Source organism: Papio anubis, chromosome 3 (assembly GCF_008728515.1).
Source record: "Papio anubis isolate 15944 chromosome 3, Panubis1.0, whole genome shotgun sequence".
NCBI lineage: Eukaryota > Metazoa > Chordata > Mammalia > Primates > Cercopithecidae > Papio > Papio anubis.
In genome coordinates, this window is record NC_044978.1 from 67,259,886 (window position 1) to 67,281,329 (window position 21,444).

At 34.8% G+C, this 21,444-nt stretch overlaps 1 protein-coding gene across 14 annotated transcripts in view; it reads right to left on the reverse strand.

Annotated features, from left to right (window-relative positions):
• KIAA1109 (KIAA1109 ortholog) overlaps positions 1 to 21,444 on the reverse strand; it is a 215,935-nt gene that overhangs the window by 96,756 nt on the left and 97,735 nt on the right. For all 14 annotated transcript variants that reach the window (XM_021938761.2, XM_021938762.2, XM_021938768.2 and 11 more), the window contains 11 exons: positions 20,818 to 21,015; positions 19,929 to 20,140; positions 16,183 to 16,334; positions 15,577 to 15,727; positions 15,254 to 15,406; positions 13,013 to 13,253; positions 11,656 to 11,798; positions 7,159 to 7,378; positions 6,594 to 6,752; positions 5,768 to 5,943; positions 3,556 to 3,731 (listed from right to left, as the gene is read on the reverse strand). In XM_021938761.2, the coding sequence (XP_021794453.1) occupies positions 3,556 to 3,731; positions 5,768 to 5,943; positions 6,594 to 6,752; positions 7,159 to 7,378; positions 11,656 to 11,798; positions 13,013 to 13,253; positions 15,254 to 15,406; positions 15,577 to 15,727; positions 16,183 to 16,334; positions 19,929 to 20,140; positions 20,818 to 21,015 (1,981 nt within the window). The remainder of the gene's footprint in view (positions 1 to 3,555; positions 3,732 to 5,767; positions 5,944 to 6,593; positions 6,753 to 7,158; positions 7,379 to 11,655; positions 11,799 to 13,012; positions 13,254 to 15,253; positions 15,407 to 15,576; positions 15,728 to 16,182; positions 16,335 to 19,928; positions 20,141 to 20,817; positions 21,016 to 21,444) is intronic.

The window sequence follows — 21,444 nt, forward strand, 5'->3', positions numbered from 1 at the left end:
AGGCTTTTTATGAGTTCGAAGGTGGGCCTTAAGTCTTTCTACTACTTAATCTTATTCTAAAACTATTCTAAAACTAACAAGTCAAAATCAGTCTTCTTATGTCAAGAAATGATTTCCCTGAAGTGATAAAACAACTTTTGTTGTCATTTGATGGTACTGCCATAGAGTATTGGAATTTAGAATTAATTATAGATAAATTAGGATACCTCACTTAACCATCCCCTCACCTTCTATAATCATGTATCTAATTTATTCATATGTAACATAATTTTATTTGATATTAGATAGGAAACCCTCATGCTAAGTTGAAAGCAGAGAGGAAAAGCAATTGAAACAAAAATTAGAAATACACACACACACAAAACCTTAAAATCTGATATAAAAATTATATTGGCAAATCCTCCTGCTCATCTAAAGATTTTCATGTAAGACTATTATAGTAAATTTTAATATAGAAAGTCAAAAATGTCTCAAATTTCTATAAACCAACTACCAATAATAACAATAAATCCGGAAACAAAACTGTAAAAAGGTATTTTTTCCCTCTTCTTCCATGCACACTATGAATGTGCAGACATGGGAGTTTTTCTGTAACAAAAAGAAAAAAATCAGATGCTGCTTTGATATTCTGCATTTAACTTAAAGAATTTATAACTACAGAGCGGTAATTCCTTAATGAATACTAGTATTAATTAATAAGAAAAATGCCTCATTGTAGTGTAATTCATATAAATGCACAAACTTACAGGAAGTGTACAATCAATGCCAACTAAGCATATGATCAGAGAAGGAAAAACTTGATTTTGAGAATTAGAAGAGAGAAGACTAAAAAGAGATGAAAATAATCCACAATTGCAAAAACAAGAATCTAAAACATTTAAGAGTAGTAAGAAAATCTTCAAGAGGGGAGAAGAGAAAAAGAAAATGGCTACACCATAATAATAATTTGCCTGACAAGTAAAAGCCTGACATGGGCACTGCAGAGCCAAAGTTACAATTAAAATTGTAAAACATAAGTCCCCGATACGTGCAGCTACTTTTACTAGAGACAGCAAAGAGACAAAGAAACTACTACTCAATGAGGACTTACTACATTCCAGATTCTATGCTAAATATTTAATAACTGCCCTGGCTTTACAAAGTAGTAGAAGAGTTATACATATTCATACAAGAAACTGTAACCCCAAACTAATATGCAACAGTTAGCAGAATGAACAATCTGCTACGAAAACAAACAAAAAACCCAGACAATACTGAAATTAATGGCTGGGAAAAGTATATTGTGGTGAAGGTCTCCAAATAAATAAGAGCTTAAGATGGAATTACAGGAGATCTGAGAAATAAAAATTAATCATAAGTTAATTGTAAGAATGTGGAGCATTTGGAGCTGGCATGGTAGCAGAAAAATTAAAAGGAATGTCAAGTTCAGCTAGACCAAAGGCAATGAAGTTCACAGAATCACTCAAAGAAGCTCTCACTCAAAAGACTTGTGTGCTCAAATGAAGATCTAGTCTGTGGCAGTATTATATGGGATTTACTAGGCCAATACATAAGCTATAGCTATAATTTTATTTATATAATCTATATCTCTATATACAACCTATTACATATAAACTATATATAATCGAATTATATATAACCTAGTTATATATATGAAACTTATATACTGTATGTGTGTATATATATAAACATATTTATATATAAATGGACATATTTGTATGAAAGCTGGCTCTTGCAAATAGAAATACAAGTTTAGCTCAGATATTTTAACCCTAAATAGATAGTATGTGTAGGTATTAATGTTTGGGGTCTGGATTTGATGGTTCCAATATTTTAAAATTTTAGTTACTGTGCTTTACTTAAATAACAAGTCTCCCAATAATGTGATACAAATTTGTAACTAACACTTACTGTGAAAACTGCATAAAGTACAAACTTATGGCTAGCTCTTCAGCCCACAAGTCAGTACAAAACAACAGATGTGCATTGTGATCACTGACTAATCACATCACTTCAAAATGTGTCAGTGATAGTGATTAGTTGAAGCATACCTGTTGTTCAGTTCATGCACACAAAGCATAGCATGTAGTTACTTGTGTTGCCTCCTTGTGTCTCTCTCTGTAATAAATCCCCATAACATTTTACAAAAATGAATAATCAAATGAGGGAACTGGACAACAAAAATGAAGATGCAGCAAAGAAACTAAAAATGAAGATACTGGTAGGGAAAATCAGTTGAATGGTGTTATGGAAGAAACAGCTGACCATGGAAGTCAGTGGAGGCAAAATTATTGACATAAAGAGGAAAGTGGCCATGACAGAAAGGATGAAGATATCCCAGAGGAAGTGATGCTGACAAAAAACTTCATAGTAAAGAGAATCAAAGATTATTTCATGACATTGAAAGTGTAAAGCATAAAATGTTGAAAACTGATCCATACATACAAAGGAGTTCGACATTTTGCCAAGGCACACAAAAGCTGCTTGTTCTGTATTATATGTTATATCATAAGAAGGACAGGACCATTCAAACTACCCTTTGATAAGTTTTTACAAATAAATAAAATAGTTTAATTGTCAGTGTTTCTAACATTTTAAATTCCAATGTACTAAATATTAGTTTTACTTTTATTTTTCATTTTCCTATACATTTATAATAAACAGTAAGAACATTTTTAATGTTCTGACAAATACTGTCAAGGTCACAAAAGTAATTTTTTCCACTGATTATTAAAATTGCTTTGCAGTTTCAGCTTGTACAGTCATTGTTATGGTATAAGACTATTGTGAAAAGCAAGAACTTTTGTTAAATTATTTAAAATTTAAATAGAAATATTTCAAATGAAAAATATATTTTACTTAGCTATATATCAGACATAAGTACTTTAATTTACCACCTTGCAAAAACACAAAAAGGATGAAAGAAACAATACTACAGAAACCTCTTGTCATGAATGCCATTTATCTCCATATTCTACTATTTCTATTCGTTTTAAGGCCCACCTCAAAGTAAAATTCCAAGTACCAAAAATATTACTCAAATCCTGTGAGTGGTATATTATTTCCTATGTAAACACTAAAGAAACTGAAGAACCATCCATGATAATATAAAATAACAGTAAAAGACGGTTCTTAACTTTCACTATGCTACATTTCTATTTGTTTCTGATGACTAGACTCTCAATGTGACTTCCGCCCTGTTTCTAATACAAAAATACTACCTGACATGAGTCAACTCAGAACCCTGAAGATCATAAAAATTCCACTATTACAAGAGCCAAGTAAATAAAGGGTAATTGCATATATCAATATATATGACCCTCATCTATGTGCTAACATGGTTCAAAAATATGCCTAAAAATAGGCCTCATAATCTGTTGATAAATACAACTAGTAATTAATAAGAAAATGTGGCCACTACTTTTACTAAAAGGTAATTATCTTCTCATAAACATATTAAAATTACTTTCTCATTTGGATTACAAGAAAGTAATGTTAAAAAACAAACGTATTATAATTCTTGCACAAAATTATACACAAAAATGCAAAAGACACCTTCTTGCTCTTTTGCCTTTTCTCTCTTTGGCTGTGTCAGAATCCACAATATCTGCTCTGAGGCAATCCAAAGTCCCTGAAAATGAAAGGTGTTCTCCAAAGTACATTCGGTAGCAGAGTGGCATTGTATCCTGTGACTGGATCCCTGTATGACTCAGAAGAGGCTTGAAAACAACCTAAAAGACATTAACATTCATATTAGCTCAAATTATAGCTTATCATTTACTATAGAAATTACATATAGAAAAATGCAGCTTTTTTTCTTACCCTACCTCAGTACATATTAGTATCATAGTGTGAAGCAAAAAATGGTCTCATATAATTGACTCTAACTTTACTTAAAATTTAATACTTTTAGTACCTATTATAGGCCACTCATCTTCAAATTAATAATAAATAAGGACACAGATTCCTTGATCCTACCTGAGTGCCTGAAAGTACAAGGAAAATAAAATTATGAATTAGGTAAATCATTCTACCTCTTGCTTTTAAAACAGGTATGAATTTCTATTGTGTTTCCATTTACAAAAAAAAAAACAAAACATAAGGTTCACAAAGTTTTCAACTTCCTGTGTTAATATAAAAACATTATAAATGTTATGAATATCTGACCTATTTTTAAATGGAAGCACCTGGTTGTAATAGTCATTTAACATTTATCTTCAGAGAACTTCCTTTACATTTTAAGTATCACATATGCTTATGGAAATACATTATTCTGGTTAAATCTCTAGTTAACTGGATTTCAGACACTAAGCACTAACATGAACGGAAAGAACTACATGTGTTCAATGCTACAGCACTAAAATCACTCTGACTACTCATCCTCTGCCACATGGTTCCTTTTCCCCCTCCTACATCCTAAAATATAGGTGCTATCCAGTGCTTTTCTCAGCCTCCTCTTTCACTACACATTCTACCTTAGTGATCTTTTCCTGAAGCTTAAAAAAAACCCTATCTAAATGGACAAGTGCCATTTACACAATGAGAGCCAAGCCTATATTTCCAATTGTCCTAGGTCACCTCATTTTGTTGTGTGTGCTTAGCTCTCTCTTTAACTGACTCTAAATTCCAATACTTCTCATTTTTCTACTAATTTTGCTCCATCTGCTAACCCTTCTTTCCTTTGTTTTTTATCATGAGCTTCCTAATTTCTCAAGTACAGTTGGCCCTCCATATCCAAGGGTTCTCCATCCAAGAATTCAACCAACCACAGATTGAAAATATTAGGAAGTAAAAACCAATAAAATATAACAATGTAACAATTAAAAAATACAAATAAAAACCCAATACAGTATAACAATTATTGACATAGTATTTACATTGCATTCGGTATTATAAGTAATCTAGAGAAGATTTAAAGTATATGGAAGGATGTATGTATGTTGTATGCAAATATCTGCCATTCTGTATAAGGGACTTGGGCATACCACAGATTTTGGTATCCTGGGTGGCGGATCAGAGGGTGGGTAGGGGGTTGGTCTAGAAACCAATCCCTTGGATACTGAGGGACAGCTATATGTAAATATGCTCAAGACACCTTTATCCTGAAAAAATGATGCCTCCTCTGACCCACGTCCCACTCTCACACTTGCCTGCTGGCCGCTCAAACCAAAGAGTATGTTTTAAAGGATTTCACTCTTTATTCTCCATATTTAATCAGTTAAATAAGACCTTCACCATATCCTCATTTACCTTTTCAAAGCCATAAACATCTAAGCCTAGAGTCTCATTACCACTGGGTGAACTATTTCAATAATTCATCTTTTCAACACTAGTTTCTCTATTTCAATCAATTTAATACATTTGCTACTCACATAATATTTCTATATCTATAGTTTTAGTTACTTTATTCCTCTGCTCTAAAATCATCAATGCTTCCCCACTGCTCACTCAATAAAGTCTTAAGATAGCACTAAAAACCAAAGGGTATGATTATCTATTCATGTTGCTTAGCCAATTTGTTACAAATAACAAAAAGGTTACTATATGAGACTCTTCTATTTAATGATTACATATAGATACTTAATTTGCATTTATAATTAAGCCATGTACTTTTTAAAGGCTCCTCCCATTTTGCATGAAGGCTGTAGGAAGATAGGTACAGAATATTCTCACTAGAATTCCAAGGTGCATACTACTGGATGGTTCCAGTTGCTAAGTAATGCCTAAGGAGGTTTTATTATAATTAGGAAAAAACAGGCTGGCTCACCTGTGCATCAGCAAGCTGAACAGCAGGAAACCCTTGGTTTGCTTCTTCTACACCTGCCACATCATCCTGACTGGTGCTATGCTGAGAATGTGTCCCATCCAAAGTATTTTGGTCACTAGACAAGACAGTGTTGAAATCTGAGGCCGAGGGTATTGTAGGAAGATTGGGTGCTACACCTAATGGAATAAATTTTTAAGAATAAAATGTAAATTATTGGAAAATAGAAACACATAAAAAGTATACAGCAGAGTAAACTTTTGAAGCCTGTAGAGCAGTACCATTTCAAGACTGTTTAAATTGAAAAGAAAAAAAAAATGCATACCTTTAGGTTATTTTACAGACATGATTTATTAGTGAAAAATGAAATTAACTCTTCAGAACACATCATCCTTATCTATCCCTACATATACATACTCTTTTAGATTTAATTAAATATTTGTTAAGTAACTAAAAAGTTTAGAATGATAGTCATAATGTCTCAAAGGGATCTAGATAAACTAAAGCTATCTTCCGTAATGTCAAGTATGTAATGTTGTAATTACACTTTGCATTTTCTCATTTACCACTTAAACTAGTCACATTAAAAGGAAGCTTTAAACTCTTTATATACAATCTCATATTTGACATATTTGCCTTTCAACAAGAACACTGAGTGACTGCTTACTACTCTCTCAATTACAATGTTATCAAAGATATTTATAAATATAAATGGACCAATTCAACCAAACAGTACTTGTTTGAGATTTTTAACCCATCTTCTGAAAAATAAGATTTTGGTATACATTCCCCTTAGACAGTTAAGCAAAATAATGTGATAACGCAATACCTGTGGGAAGACTATTGTGTCCTGATTTTGTAACGGGAGATTCTTGTACCACACTTCCTCGATTACCCACAGCATTTGACATCCAATTATAGAAACTCACAGATGATGGCTCAGATAGCAAGGGATGTTCAGATAACATATCAGTGGCCACTGTATTTCCTGAAAAAAAAATTGTAATTTATGTAACTATGTTTGAAGAACCAAGTTAAAATGTATGTTTGCAGATGGTTTTAAATTCTCACTGCATAATGTTGGTATTTGGATATTAATGTATTAATAAGTAGCTTATTTTTATCATAATGGGGGAAATTCTGTGTTGCTGGTCGAGACAGCACCCCACACCAAACGCCTACATTGACATTAGTCAGTGCTGCAATTTAAAAATGCAAACTAAGGGCATGAAGACTCCGAAAAGTTACAGAACAATGGATTCCTAAAATTTTTTCTCAAAGATAAGATATGAGAGATTAGTTGTACTATCAAAGTATATATCTAACTAAAGTCCTGTTTCATTTCAATTCCCCCATAAATATAAAAATGTAATTATCAAATCTAGAGCATGTACCTGTTCTTGTTAGGGAGCTGCTTTTCACAGCAGCACTGCTTCTCTGAGGAGTCCCTTCCAGGAGGTTGTGCAGGCTTGGGAAGCTTCCAGTCAGGTAGCTGAGTAGGCTCTCCTTCCTTGGACTCTCCTTTACTGGCATCCCAGCACGTCCAACATGCACTGGAGAATCAGTGGCAGTGTCTCCACTGGTATAGCTCAGAGAATGATATGGGTGAATGCCCTACAGAAAGTGTAACAGGGTTATTTCTTACGTATATAAAAATGACTGCTGATAACTACAACCACTATTACTATTACTGTTGCTATCACTGCTAGCTATTTTGCACATTAATACCAAAACTGGTCATGTCTACTAGGATTGTGGTGAATGCTTTTTACATATGTCCTTAAATGTAGGTAAAAATGTTCTGTAACTATATAGTACAAGACAAAAGGCTACTTTTATTATCAATATTATAATGAAGCACGTCCACTTATTTTAACCATGGATCATTAATTCCCTTCTTAATCTGATGAGGGAGTCTGGTGACAAGACATAAAACCACATAGCACAGTATATCAAACAGATGGTGGAAATGAAGCACTATTCATACCTAAGGAGCAGGAAACAGTATATTGAAACTTCAGAAAGTTATACATAGGGTGTTTGTGGAAGTGCCAAGGAACATTCACATGGGTAGCAAAGAAAAACAGTAGCCTGAAATATTTATATCACTGCTTATTTACTGAACCAGCAAACTGATACCTAGACACAATATCCCTTACACAAAATATTCCCTAGAAAAACCTACTACACACACACATACATACACACACACACACACACACACACACAAAGGATCTGTAACAGGATCTTTATGTGACTGATGCCATCAAAAGTAAAGTCTAGGTACTCAAAGAAACTAAAGACAGAAAAGTTGTCTACCTTCAGCAACCTTCCCTGCAGTTTTTTTTTTTTTTTTTTTTTTTTTTTTTGAGACGGAGTCTCGCTCTGTCGCCTGGGCTGGAGTGCAGTGGCCGGATCTCAGCTCACTGCAAGCTCCGCCTCCCAGGTTTACGCCATTCTCCTGCCTCAGCCTCCCAAGTAGCTGGGACTACAGGCGCCCGCCACCTCGCCCGGCTAGTTTTTTTTGTATTTTTTTTAGTAGAGACAGCATTTCACCGTGTTAGCCAGGATGGTCTCGATCTCCTGACTTCGTGATCCGCCCGTCTCGGCCTCCCAAAGTGCTGGGATTACAGGCTTGAGCCACCGCGCCTGGCGCCCTGCAGTTTTTTACAGGAGTCAGGATAGACATCTACCTGGAAGGAAACTAGAGGCTTTTTGCTAACAGCAAGAAATGTTGACGCAATGGACACCAGTGCTGTGAAGCCCTTAAAAGTCTTAACCTCCTCTGGAAAGCAGAAAAGTTTATTCCCTTTTCTATGCCTTCCCAGTCATCCTCACTTAGATGAGGAAAGGTGGAGAAAGGGTGTTGACACAGGAAATAATAGAACACTTAAAACATATAAAACACTTGATAAGCATGTTTTATGTATTATCTTATTTAATCCTTAAGTTCTCTAAGGTAAGATATTATTTCTGTCCTAAAGGATGAAGAAAAGTCACTTACATACTTACTAAGGAAAAAGCCAGATTTTTAACCCATCTACCTAACTTCTACCTTCAAATTCTTAACACTAAATTATCCTTCCAAGTACTCTAATAATCAATGTTTGTTAAGATTTAATTCTCTGGAGAGCTCTAAATGCCAAAAAGACTTTCCACAATTAATAAAAAAAAATAAAAATTACGGAATTTTTCAATTTCTATCTTCTGTCACATCTATGATTAGAATGGCAGATCAATTTAAAATACAGTACAAAAAAAGACTACAAAGGCAAAAAGATCTTGAAAAGCAAAGATCTGAAACTAAGCATTTGGAATTTCACATTTTTAGAGGACTTTAATAATCCATAGCAAAAGAATGTTCAAAAAAATTCTGAAAATGAACACCTTTAACAGGAAAACACCTAAATATGATTCAGGAAAAAAGCTAAGACAGATTAAAGTGTCCATCAGGAAAAAAAGCTAAGACAGATTAAAGTGTCCCAAGCTTCTAACTATACTGTGGAAACAATAAGCTCAATAGTTAAGTCTTCTTTTTAAAGTATATCAAACTATCATTGAATGTTTTAACCAAAAGAGCCATACTTACACAGAATAAAAACTTTGAAAGCCCAAGAGACTATTCAATACAAAGTAAGTCCTGTGTTCCAGTATACTGGCTCCCTTTCCCAGAGGCTCTCTTGTTTCTTATCTATCTTTACATAAATCATTTAGGCCTCTATAAGTACGTACATATTTATCCTTTTTTAAACACACAAATAGATATCATCCTATACTTTATCAGTGTACTTCGGTGATCATTCCATATCCACTTACAGATATACTTCATCTAAAAGATTTCCTAGTATGCATCTATATCATTGTACACTAGTTTATTAGTCCTCTAATGATTAGTAATTTGTGTTGTTTCCACGATATTCCTTTTATAAATAGTGCTGCAAAGAATGTTCTCAGACTCATCATGTCTTTGAGCATCTATGACTTTCTCTAGAATGAATTCCTAAATATGGAACTACTAGATAAAAGAGCATCACCTTCTAAATTTTGACACATATTGCCACATTGTTATTCAAAGAGGTTGCACCAATTTGACTCCCATCAATGCCATATTAGAGTATCTGTTTTCTCACATCTTCACCAACAATGTACACTATTCAAAAGTTTTAGTCTTTCAATCTAGTGAGAATGGAAATCTCATTTTAATTTACATTTCTTTAATTATAAGAAAACATTTTTGTACGTGTGTATGTATTTTTCTGTGAACAACCTGTTTATATCATTTAACCATTTTTTCTATTTGGTATTGGCTTTTTTCTTAGTGATAAGAATGAGATCTTTATATTTTAGAAAATTAGCCTTTTGTCATGTGTTTTACTGTTCTGTTTACAATACAGTCATGTGCCACATAATTACAGTTAAGTGAACTATAGGCAACGTATACAACAGTGAACCCATAAGATTATATTATATTTTCACTGTATCTTTTCTATGTTGAAATAAACAAACACCATTGTATTACAATTGCCCACTGGCTTCAGGATAGTAATATGCTGTACAGGTTTGTAGCCTAGGAGCAAAGGCTATCCCATATAGTCTAGGTGTGTAGTAGGCTGTACCATCATCTAGGTTTGTATAAGTATAGTCTATGATATTTGCACAACGACAAATTGCCTAATGACCCATTTCTCAGAATGCATCCCTGTCATTAAGTGATACATGACAGTATATTACTTTTTTCTCTGTAGAAATTTTTATTTAATATTGTCAAAATTATCATTTTTATGGATTCTGGGCATCAATGTCAGTCTATACAGACTTTCAAAGAAAGTTAAAAAAAAAATTTTTTTTTTTGAGATGGAGTCTCGTTCTGTTGCCCAGGCTGGAGTACACTGGCAGGATGTCCGCTCACTGCAACCTCCGACTCCTGGGTTAAAGCAATTCTCTGCCTCAGCCTCCCAAGTAGATGGGATTACAGGCGCCTGCCACCACACCCAGCTAATTTTTGTATTTTTAGTAGAAATGGGGTTTCACCATCTTGGCCAGACTGGTCTTGAACTCCTGACCTCGTGATCCACCCGCCTTGGCCCCCCAAAGTGCTAGAATTACAGGCGTGAACCACCGCACCTGGCCAGAAAGTTAAAATTTTAACTTTTTCAGTGCTCACAACAGTGAACTAGCAAAAAAATAAAGAACCATCAACAACAAATAACTAGCAAAAAATAAAGAACCACTAACAACAAATAATTTATTAAGGGTCAGATATTGCTCTAGGCATTTTTCATGAATTAACTCAGTTATTTCTCAGAACAACCCTCTTCAGAAGGTTACTATTATAATCTCCATCTTACACCAAGGAAACTGCAATACAGTTAAAACATACAGTTAAAACCCGTTCAGTCACAGAGCAACTAAGTGGCAGGGGCAGGTTTCAAACCAAGGCAGTCTGGCTTCCAAGGTGGTACTGTAACCACTTTGCTATATATGTCTCTTATCAAGCATCCATTAAATGTTCATAAAACCAAAAAAAATAAAATCATAAAATAGTCTAACCCAAATCACCTACTGATCACACACTGCCGAAAAGGCTTCTCATTAAAACAGGTAATTATAAGATTATCAACATTTTCTATTTGGGATTTTATTGAATACAGTATTCAATAAACTGAAGACAGCTCTAAGGCTTGGTAGTTATAGTGATCCTTAATCAACAGCAGTTACTGATGATATAATTTTCAAAGAAATATTTAAACTGAAATAACAAATCAAGTTAATTTCAACACAAAAATGCTATCTGAATGTTAGGTTGGACACCTAACATTTAAATTTGAGATAAAATTTTAGGTTTTCTCTGTAAGTCTAAATAACTCTAACCAAAAAGAGCAATAATATACCTTTATTTTTAATGCAGAGTCACTATGGGTATGAGTTTTAGAAAGTTTCCTCATTATCTCAGCTCCAGTTACGGGTCCGGAGCTACCAGGTGGAGGTCGGTTAGCTGTTCCTTCTAATAGCATTGTGTGTTCACTGACTGTGGCTGAAACAGTTCAAAAGAATAAGTGAGCAATAGATTATCACACATTTTCTTGAAACATCAGCCCCAATATTTCTAGTTATATAATGACACTCAACTTTCATATTCCTTGACAACTATTTATTTTCTCCCCTACCCCAATCCTCTCACTCAGTTTCAAGAAAGGAACAAATGGCTTTCATTCAGACTTTCACATATTCCATGCAAACGATACTCAGACCAAAAGCCAATTCAACTAAGCTCAAGAAAGCACAGACTGCTCATAGATTAAAAGAGGAATTTGCAGATAATTGGAAGGGATATTCAGTGTACTGGTTTTCAAACTTTTGTGTAGATTTGAAATTTTTTTAAATAAGTAATAAACAAAATCTACCCTATTCCTCATAACTCATTTATTTGTTAAATATCAAGTTATTTTTAAAACTAAGCTTGGTAAAGTTTTATATATCAATGTTCTAAAATCTCTAATTTTAAGACTACTCTTTCAATATTTTTTCCAAAACATCACAACATGCATTTCCACTAAATATGATAGGTCATGATAATAAAAATTAACCTTTCACAAAGCATTAAGGTATGCAAGTACATTTCATAAATGCATATCCACTATTGTTCTGACACAGCCATTTTGTTGACAAAATTGTAGGTTGAGTGCAGGCCCCCAAGGTTACATAAATTCAGGATCAAGCAGGCATCAGGTAAAAAGACAAAGGCCCCTTTAAAATACTGTGGCATAGGGAAGATGATAGACAAATACAAATTTTAAATAGAGGTTTATGGGTTTCATTCAAAACGTTCTACTTACATTAAGATATCTTTGTCCTGGATAGATCAGGAGAAGTCTACAGTATTTCACAAAACTGAGCTTATAAAATCAGGTCAGTATGAAAATTCCTAATCATTATCACGTATTTGGCTAATAAAAATCATACTTGTATACCTAAGCCACGACCATTTTCCAATTTGGGACATGAATTATTAAAATTATCACAAGTACCATGTTAACAAGTATGTAATATCTAAAATTGCTTATATTAGTAATTTATTAATAACTGTGAGGAAAAACAAAGAGTCTTGATATTTTTAAAGAGGTATATTAACTTATTAATAAAAGATGCATAATATCTAAGCAAAAAACATACAGCAATTGTGTTGAGTAAGAAAACACCCTAATTGTGAAGTGTAAGAAAGTACTCAATAGAGGCTTACAAAACTACCTGCATCAAACTCAAATTCTGCTCCATCAGCACTGGTATCACTTTGAAGACCACCCCCATTGTCCAATCCAAGTCCATCTTCATGTTCATGGTCCATAGCTACTTGAGGTTTCAGAGGCTGAGCTGGTCTATGTAAGCTAACTCCTTTAAAGGCTGGTGTCACCACAATAAACTTCATCCACTGCCTTGCCAGTGCAACTAAACCTTTCTTCAAAGTTACCAAAGCAGGAAGTCCATCACTCTGTAACAATAATGATGTGGTTAGAAGTAATCTAATGTAATAATATCAGTTACCATTTAAGTGTTTTGCATGTATTTATTCAAATATCATAATCCCCATTTACAGATAAAGAAACTAAAACTTAGATGTTAAGTAATTTGTTCAAAGTTACCCAAGAGAGTCAGGATTTCAATTATATGTAGACTACAGAATCTAATCTCTAGACACAACATTTCATCTTTGTGTCATAAAACAACACAACAGCACAGGTCAATATGATACTAGATGCGAGATGCAAAATTGGAATTTTCTTCAAGAAGCATTCAATCTACTTTACTTATTTTGCCCAAGTGAAGAATCAAAATGTACTTTGAGCTACCTGGAACATTCAGTAAGCAAAGAGGAAGTAAAATTATTTCCTTCAAAGATTAGGTAACTACCATTGTTTTAACATTTAAAAAAATAAATTACTGTAACTTATGTAGTATGCTAGACATAGATGAATTTGTAACTGCCTTGAAAGTTAACTGTATCATCAGTAATAATTATACACTTTAAAATACATTTTATTCCACATGGTGATGATTATAAGAAAGAAACTTTTGGCTCTTTTCCTGTTACCTTAGTCTAATTACCTTGCCTTAGCCTAAAGAGAAAAATACCTAACTCTTCTTCATCCTGCTTCCTACCATTCCTCATTTTAGGAGAAATGGTTAATTTGATTGAAGAGCACCATTTACTAGAGGGCAGGAATCACCCCGCTTACTTTCTGAGGAATACCAAGTCCACTAGCCTGTCCTTTCATTCCTAGCCTCACATGAGGGCCATGTTGTGCCTCTTCCTCTTACATGGAAAACACATCTGGCAGAGCATCCATCCATGGGAAACGCCTGCCCTGTTCAAGCTTCTCTACCTATAACTACACAGGCAAGTTAGGCTTACACTGTAGATTTCCCAGTCTTCAATTCACAGGAAGGGAGTAAAAAGCACTACACCAGCCTTAGGTCTAAGTGTCTTTTTCAAATCCAACACTTACTAGAGATTCTTGACTTGTCTGATGAATGGCTTGACTGGCCATTAATAATACTGATACATTGGTCCCTAATTTGACTAAAGATTCTTGTGTGTCCCCTATTAGCCAGCAGCTTGAAGAAGAGAAGAGAGATCCTAGAAGTTGTAAAACTCTAATCATCATGTGTTATCTGCTTTTCTAAAGGCAGAGATGGATTGTATTTATTTTGTGCAATTATATATTCTCCCCTCAATCATCAATTAGTCCCTGTTTAATCAAACTGTATGTGAAATTTGGCTCTGGTGATTATTCTCTTGCTTAAAAACTCTTTATACCTTTAGCTTCCAAGACATCAATCTTTCCTGGTTCTCCTACCTCTTTCTTTCCCTTCCCATCACTCCATGTATCCCTATCCAACAACCTACACCCCCTTTAATTGTGGCATTCTTCAGGATTCCATCCTTGAGCAGTTTCTTATTCAACATAGCATTCCTGGAAATCTCATCCATGTCTACAGCTTCTACTAACACCTTTATGCTAGCAACTCCCAAATCATGAATCTGAGCACACTCTTTGTCTATAAACCCGTATTTCTTTTTTTTTTTCTTTTTTTTTGAGACAGAGTTTTGCTCTTGTTGCTCACGCTGGAGTGAAAAGGAGTGATCTTGGTTCGCTGCAGCCTCTGCCTACCAGGTTCAACCCGTTCTCCTGCCTCAGTCTCCCGAGTAGCTGGGATTACAGGTGCCAGCCACCACACCCAGCTAATTTTTTATATTTTTAGTAGAGACAGAATTTTGCCATGTTGGCCAGCTCGATCGCGAACTCTTGGTCTCAGATGATGCACCCGCCTCAGCCTCCCAAAGTGCTGGGATTATAGGTGTGAGCCACCGTGCCTAGCCAATAGACCTGTATTTCTAACCATTCTCACATGCATCTCAAACCCTGTGTATCAGTGGTCCACCAACACAATAGAGAATTCCTTAAAACTAATGTAGTTTCAGTAACTTACCATTGTAGCATCATCAATGATGGAGTAATTTGCCTGGTGCAGGTAGTGGTGTAGTATATTACATAGTAAACATGAAGGATTTTCTTGGAGAAAGCGAGCAACTTTCGTAAGTCTGTTGTATTTACTTCTTAGGGGAAAATGTACACTTTTATTCTAAAATCAAGAAAAAACAATAGATTTAGAGTGATAGGTATGAAAGAGCCTACAAATAAAAGATATTCAGTAATTAAGAACTTGTAAGTCTGATATTTTCCAACAATGATTAACAATAAGGGGTCATTTTCAATACTAAAGTTTGTATAATACCTTATTTAAAGACATACCTCTAATGCTTCTGTCATTATGCATCCCATAACAGCACAAATTCTCAAGGTTCCCTCAGTTTCCAATTTGTTTAAGGATGACTTGAGTTGGTCAATGGGAACAAGCCATGCACCAACAGCTGGCGTTGCAGTGCTTAAAAGGTTCAGCTGCCTTTTAACATAAATAAAAAATTATAAAAACAAGTGTCAAAATATGTATTTCAAACAATCCCCCATACCTACTGTACTTAGTGGTTGTTTTACTCAGGCAAAATTACTTTATTTTCTTTTTGAGCACTGATAAATTATGAAAGCAAAACTAAGAAACGTTAAAAAGTTGGACAATAGAAAAGAAAGAAAAAAAAAGCCTGTCAGAGATAAAAAGAGTAAACAAAAGTCTAAGGGAGAGGAACATATAAAAATAAAACTAAAGTACTATGAAAGAAATTGGGTCAAACAAGGTGAGACTAATGTCTACAAAACATATGAAGTAAGAATGATAAAAAAGTTGCAACCTTAATACTATATATACCAGAAAAGTAATTTTAAAAAATATGAAATAGAATTGTATACTATTTAAAATAAAGAAACATCAAGGGATAATACTATATTTTAAAAACTCTTTACCTAGAAAATGCATGTGTGTGAGATCTCACATTGGTGGGAGCTGCAAAACTAAACCAAATTTCTTTAATGGTCAACTTCATGCTACATGAATCTGGAGGAGGAGGCATCAGAGGTAGATCTTTTTTCAAATCATCAGATTCGACTCCTTCATCCTATATAAAACAGAATGCAAAAAACTTATTAACATACAGCCCTTAAAACCACTAACACACAGGCTAATGTTTTCAGTGCAAAACTTTTTCATCAAATCAAGTCTGGGAAAGTCTTTACTTCTCCTTTACGTTTGAAGGATATTTTTGCCAGATATACTATCCTTTGAAAAGTGTTTTTCCTTCAGCACTTAAATATGTCTTGCGACTCTCTCCTGACCTGTAAAGATTCCACTGAAAAATCTGCTTCCAGTTATATCAGAGCTCCATCGTTATTTGTTTCTTTTCTCTTGCTGCTTTTAGGATCCTTTCTTTATGCTTGACCTTTGGGAGTTTAATGATTAAATATCCTGAGGTAGTCTTAATTGGTTTAAATCTGCTTGGTATTCTCTACCTTCTTGTACTTGAATATTGATATCTTTCTCAAGGTTTGGGAAGTTCTCTGTTGTTATCCCTTTAAATAAACTTTCTACATCTCTTTCTCTACCTTCTCTTTAAGGCCAGTAACTCTTAGATTTGCCCTTTTGAGGCTATTTTCTATATCTTGTAGGCATGCTTTGTTCCTTTTCATTCCTTTTTCTTTTGTCTCCTCTGTGTGTTTTCAAACAGTCTGTCTTCAAGCTCATTAATTCTTTCTTCTGCTTGAACAATTTTGCTAGTAAGAGACTCTGATGCATTCTTCACTATGTCACTTGGATTTTTCAGCTCCAGAATTTCTGCTGGATTATTTTTAATTATTTGTCAAATTTATCTAATAGGATTCTGAATCCCTTCTCTGTGTTACCTTGAATTTCTCTGAGTTTCCTCAATACAGTTATTTTGAATTCTCTGTCTTGAAATTTCTCCGGGATTAGTCCCTGGTGCCTTATTTAATTCATTTGGTGAGGTCGTAGTTTGCTGGCTGTTTTTGATGCTTGTGGATATTCATCAATGTCTGGGCATTGAAGAGTTAGGTGTTTATTGTAGTCTTCACAGTCTGGGCTTGTTTGTACCCATCCTTCCTTCTTGGGAAGGCTTTTCAGGTATTCAAAGGGACTTGGGTGTTATAAGTTTTTGGCCAGCACAATCGTATCTGCCTTAGGGGGTACCCCAAGCCCTGTATCACTGTTCTTGCAACTTATAGAGATACCACCTTGGTGGTGTTGGATAAGATCCAGAAGATTATCTGGATTACCAGACAGAGGCTTTTATTATTTTCCCTTACTTTCTCCCAAAGAGAGTCTCTCTCTCTGTGTGCTGAGCTTCCTGAGGCTGGGAAAGCAGTGACACAAGCACCCCTGTGGCTACCACCACTGGAACTGTGTGGGGTTAGACCTGAACCAGCATAGCACTTTGTCTCACCCAGGGCCTGCTGTAACCACTACCTGACTTCTGCCTATATTTGCTCACAGACCTAGAGCTCTACAATCAGTAGGTGGTGAAGCCAACCAGGCTTGTATATTTCCATTCAGGGTGGTGAGTTCCCCAGGCTCTGGGCAGGTCTAGAGATACTATCCAGGAGCCAACAACTGCAGACAAAAACCTTATAAATCTACTTGGTGTTCTATTCTACCATGCCTAAGCTGGCACTTATATCATGAGACACAGACCTTCCCACTCTTCTCTCCCCTTTCCACAGGCAGAGAATCCTCACCCCATGGCCACCACCATCACAGGCCCGGGGGTAGTACTGTCAAACTACCACTGATGTTCACTTAAGGCCCAAGGGCTGTTCAGTCAGCATGTGGTGAATGCTGTCAGGCCTGAAACTCACCCTTCAGGACAGTGGGCTCCCTGCTGACCCAGGACAGGTCCAGAAATGCCATCCAGGAGCCATGTCCTGAAATCATGGCTCATGAAAGAGCCTGCTTAGTACCCTGCATATTGCGACCACGCTGGCATCAAAGGCGCAAGACAAAGTTCTCTTTACTTTTCCCTCCACTTTTCTCAAGCAGAAAGAACCTCTCACTATAGCCACCACAGCTAGGAATGTGCTAAGTCACACCTAAACCAGCACATCGCAGAGTGTCACCCAAGGCCCATGATGTACTACCTGGGTACTACTGCTGGCTATTCAGGGCTCAAAGGCTCTTCAGTCAGCAGGTGATTGATCCTGCCAGGACTGGGTCCTTTCCTTCAATGCAGTGGGTTCCCTTCCGGCCTAGAGTGTGTCTAGAAATGTTGTCCAGGAACTAGGGTCTGGAATGGAGGCATCATGACTCTGCTAAACACTAAATGATGACATCTAAAAGGCCACTAAACACAATTCTGGAGCTCAAGTAAAGAGCTGGTGCTAAAGGTGTGGCCAGTGGGAAAGAGAAGTGTCATTAAATCACGGAACTGACCTAGAAAATGAAATTCGTCAGGGAGCAGACAAATAGCAAGAAGAAAGGAAGAGCCAACAACAGAACCTGAGGAGACCACTACATTTAAGAAGAAAAAATTCCATAAGGAAATGGACCAATAAAGTCAGAGAACCCAAAGAAAATAATGTTAGCAAATTCAAGGACTTTCAGCAAGGAGAGTAGGATCTGAGAGATCAAGAAAGATGCTTGAATTTCTGTCAAGTATTTTAGTAGGTGAAGGAGAAGAAAAGAACAGCTAGGCTCGTCACAGCTCTTCTGTCCAGTGAGTAGCTATTGTATTTTTAAATTTCCTTAATTAAAGTGATAATACATCCCTCAAACATTTCCAAAGACCCCAAAATAAAACAGTGATTAAACTCATTAAACTACACATTAAATAAAAACAAATGTTTTAAAAATAAATCCCTAGGAATCTGGGGGGTAAAGGTGAGTATACCCATGATTACTAGATACCCATACTAGACTTAATTAAAAGGTGGTTTCTTTGGAACTTTTTCCTCTCCAATTGGCCTAATTTTCAAAGTGACCAGAAATATATGTACATATGTTTTAGAATAACAGTTACTATGTTATTATGTACTAGATACTGAGCTAAGCCCTTCATATGTATTGTCTGCTTCAATCTTCACAACACTGCAAGGTCAGTATCATAACCATACTCCTATTACAGATAAAGAAACTTAGGAAAAGGTAAGGAACTTGCCCCAGGTCACCAGTTAGTGGCACAACATTTCTTCAACACAAAATTTGGAATATTTTTGTTGTTGCTGTTACTGTACTCATCACCACCCATGTAATTCTACCATAATAAAAATAAAAAGTGAGTTGAATATAAGGTACTGATCAGAACTCTTAACTGAAATAAGCAGACACCGACAAAAATATTTAGAACTGACATAAAATACTACCAATAACAAAATGACTTCTGTTAAAATCCTCTAAAACCTATAGGTGGGCTTCTCTTGAATTTTATTAATCTATTAATTCAACAAATATTATTAAGTATCTAATATGAGCAAAGCATAATGCTAGGACTCTGATGGATATAAATATATCTATGATATACTTCAGAAATTATATTCCAGTAGTATATTCAGCAACATACTTTGACTAACATTTAAGTAGATATCATAAATCCAAAATAGGGAAAGACAGGCAAATACACTCCAGAAACTAATTTTGAATTGCGTATGTAGTTTTCTTTGTTATTTTTCTAAAGCACCATTATTATTGTTATTAGAAAGTCACTGACCTGTTCATCTGAAACAGAATTTCCATTTAAGTCTGAGGAAGGGCTTGTCCGGTCACATGGAAGATTATCATCAGAGACATCAGTATTATAACCACTTCCGGTTGGAGAATCAGAAGAATTATTGGATGTCAGCACTCCACCCCTTTCTGTGTCACTAGCTTTACCCATAATTCCAAAACTGTTATATAAAACAGCACCAGACTGTCTTCCTCCTATAAAAATATAAAAAAGTATTTATCATAAATGGTGGAAAAGTATCTTAATGCTGTACTCTACAATATCTGTATACAATTTCATAAAGACTATTTTTTTCTCACCAAGTCTTTGCCCTTATCTATAAAAGTAATGTATCATTGAATTATCAGGTAAGTAATTGTAGGCATATACAACTACTATTATTACAGTACTTACTATTATATATATTACTAAACCTAAAAAAAGTGTTATACACATATCAACCTTCCTTTTTGAGATATTACTCAATAATATATAAGAAAACATATATAATTCTAAGTAGATATTTTTCACTGAATAAAGAATTTACAGTTTTTATATCCTATATGGCATAATTCTACTGATCAAAGATCCAGTTTTCCAAGATGCAAAGCTTCAAAAAATTGGGTGGCTTTATATTTTATTTGGGAATTCGTTCTGAAAAACATATTGTTTTTTTCAAGCTCTACCTAGTTTTAAAATCACATAATGGAGGAAAAGCTCCACTTCAGCAATTGGTATGAGGCACTCACCCCTGGTAAATAATCCCAGATACCACACTTCTTGCTTTATTATGTTGATTCAGGTTACTGAAAGCCATGATTGTTCAAAATATTTCTGCAATATAGGGCAAATTTGTCCCCAACTTAAGCAGAATTCAACAAAAAATACTTGCCTTTTATGGTTAAATTTTCAAGTCCACATTCAAACATTATCCATCCCCATTTTTCTTGGCTGGGACCTATTCGAGTTATATCTGGAACAGCTTGCTGATCAGTTTCATCCACAAAAGTAAATTCATCCAACTCTTCAAGAGTAAATAAAACTTTGGACTTCTCAAAAGGAATAGCAGTGATTGCACAGGTCCCAATGTCTATTATCAAAAGAGAGCAAAATGACCATTTTTAAAGATGTAAGCTTACACTAAAAAAAAAAAAAAAAAAAAAAAAAAATTGGACATCTGGCACACAGGTTGTCTTTAAAAGATGTCTCAGTGCTCTGCCGAAAAGATAGAAAAAATAAACAAATGAGCTAACTTTTAGAATAATGCTGCCTAAGAGGAAGAAAAGAAGAATTTATGATTAACAAGTTGCTGAATGATTACAGGATACTCTAAAAAATATAAAGTTAAAAATATCCTAAATAATTCATATTCACAGTAGTTTTAAATACTTTCATCATCTCACAAAATAAAAAAAATTTCAATTAATTACCAAGCGTTAGGAAAAACATTATTTTCTAGGCAAATTACAGCTTTTACTAAAAGACTGTTTTATACTAACATATTTTATATAACTACAAT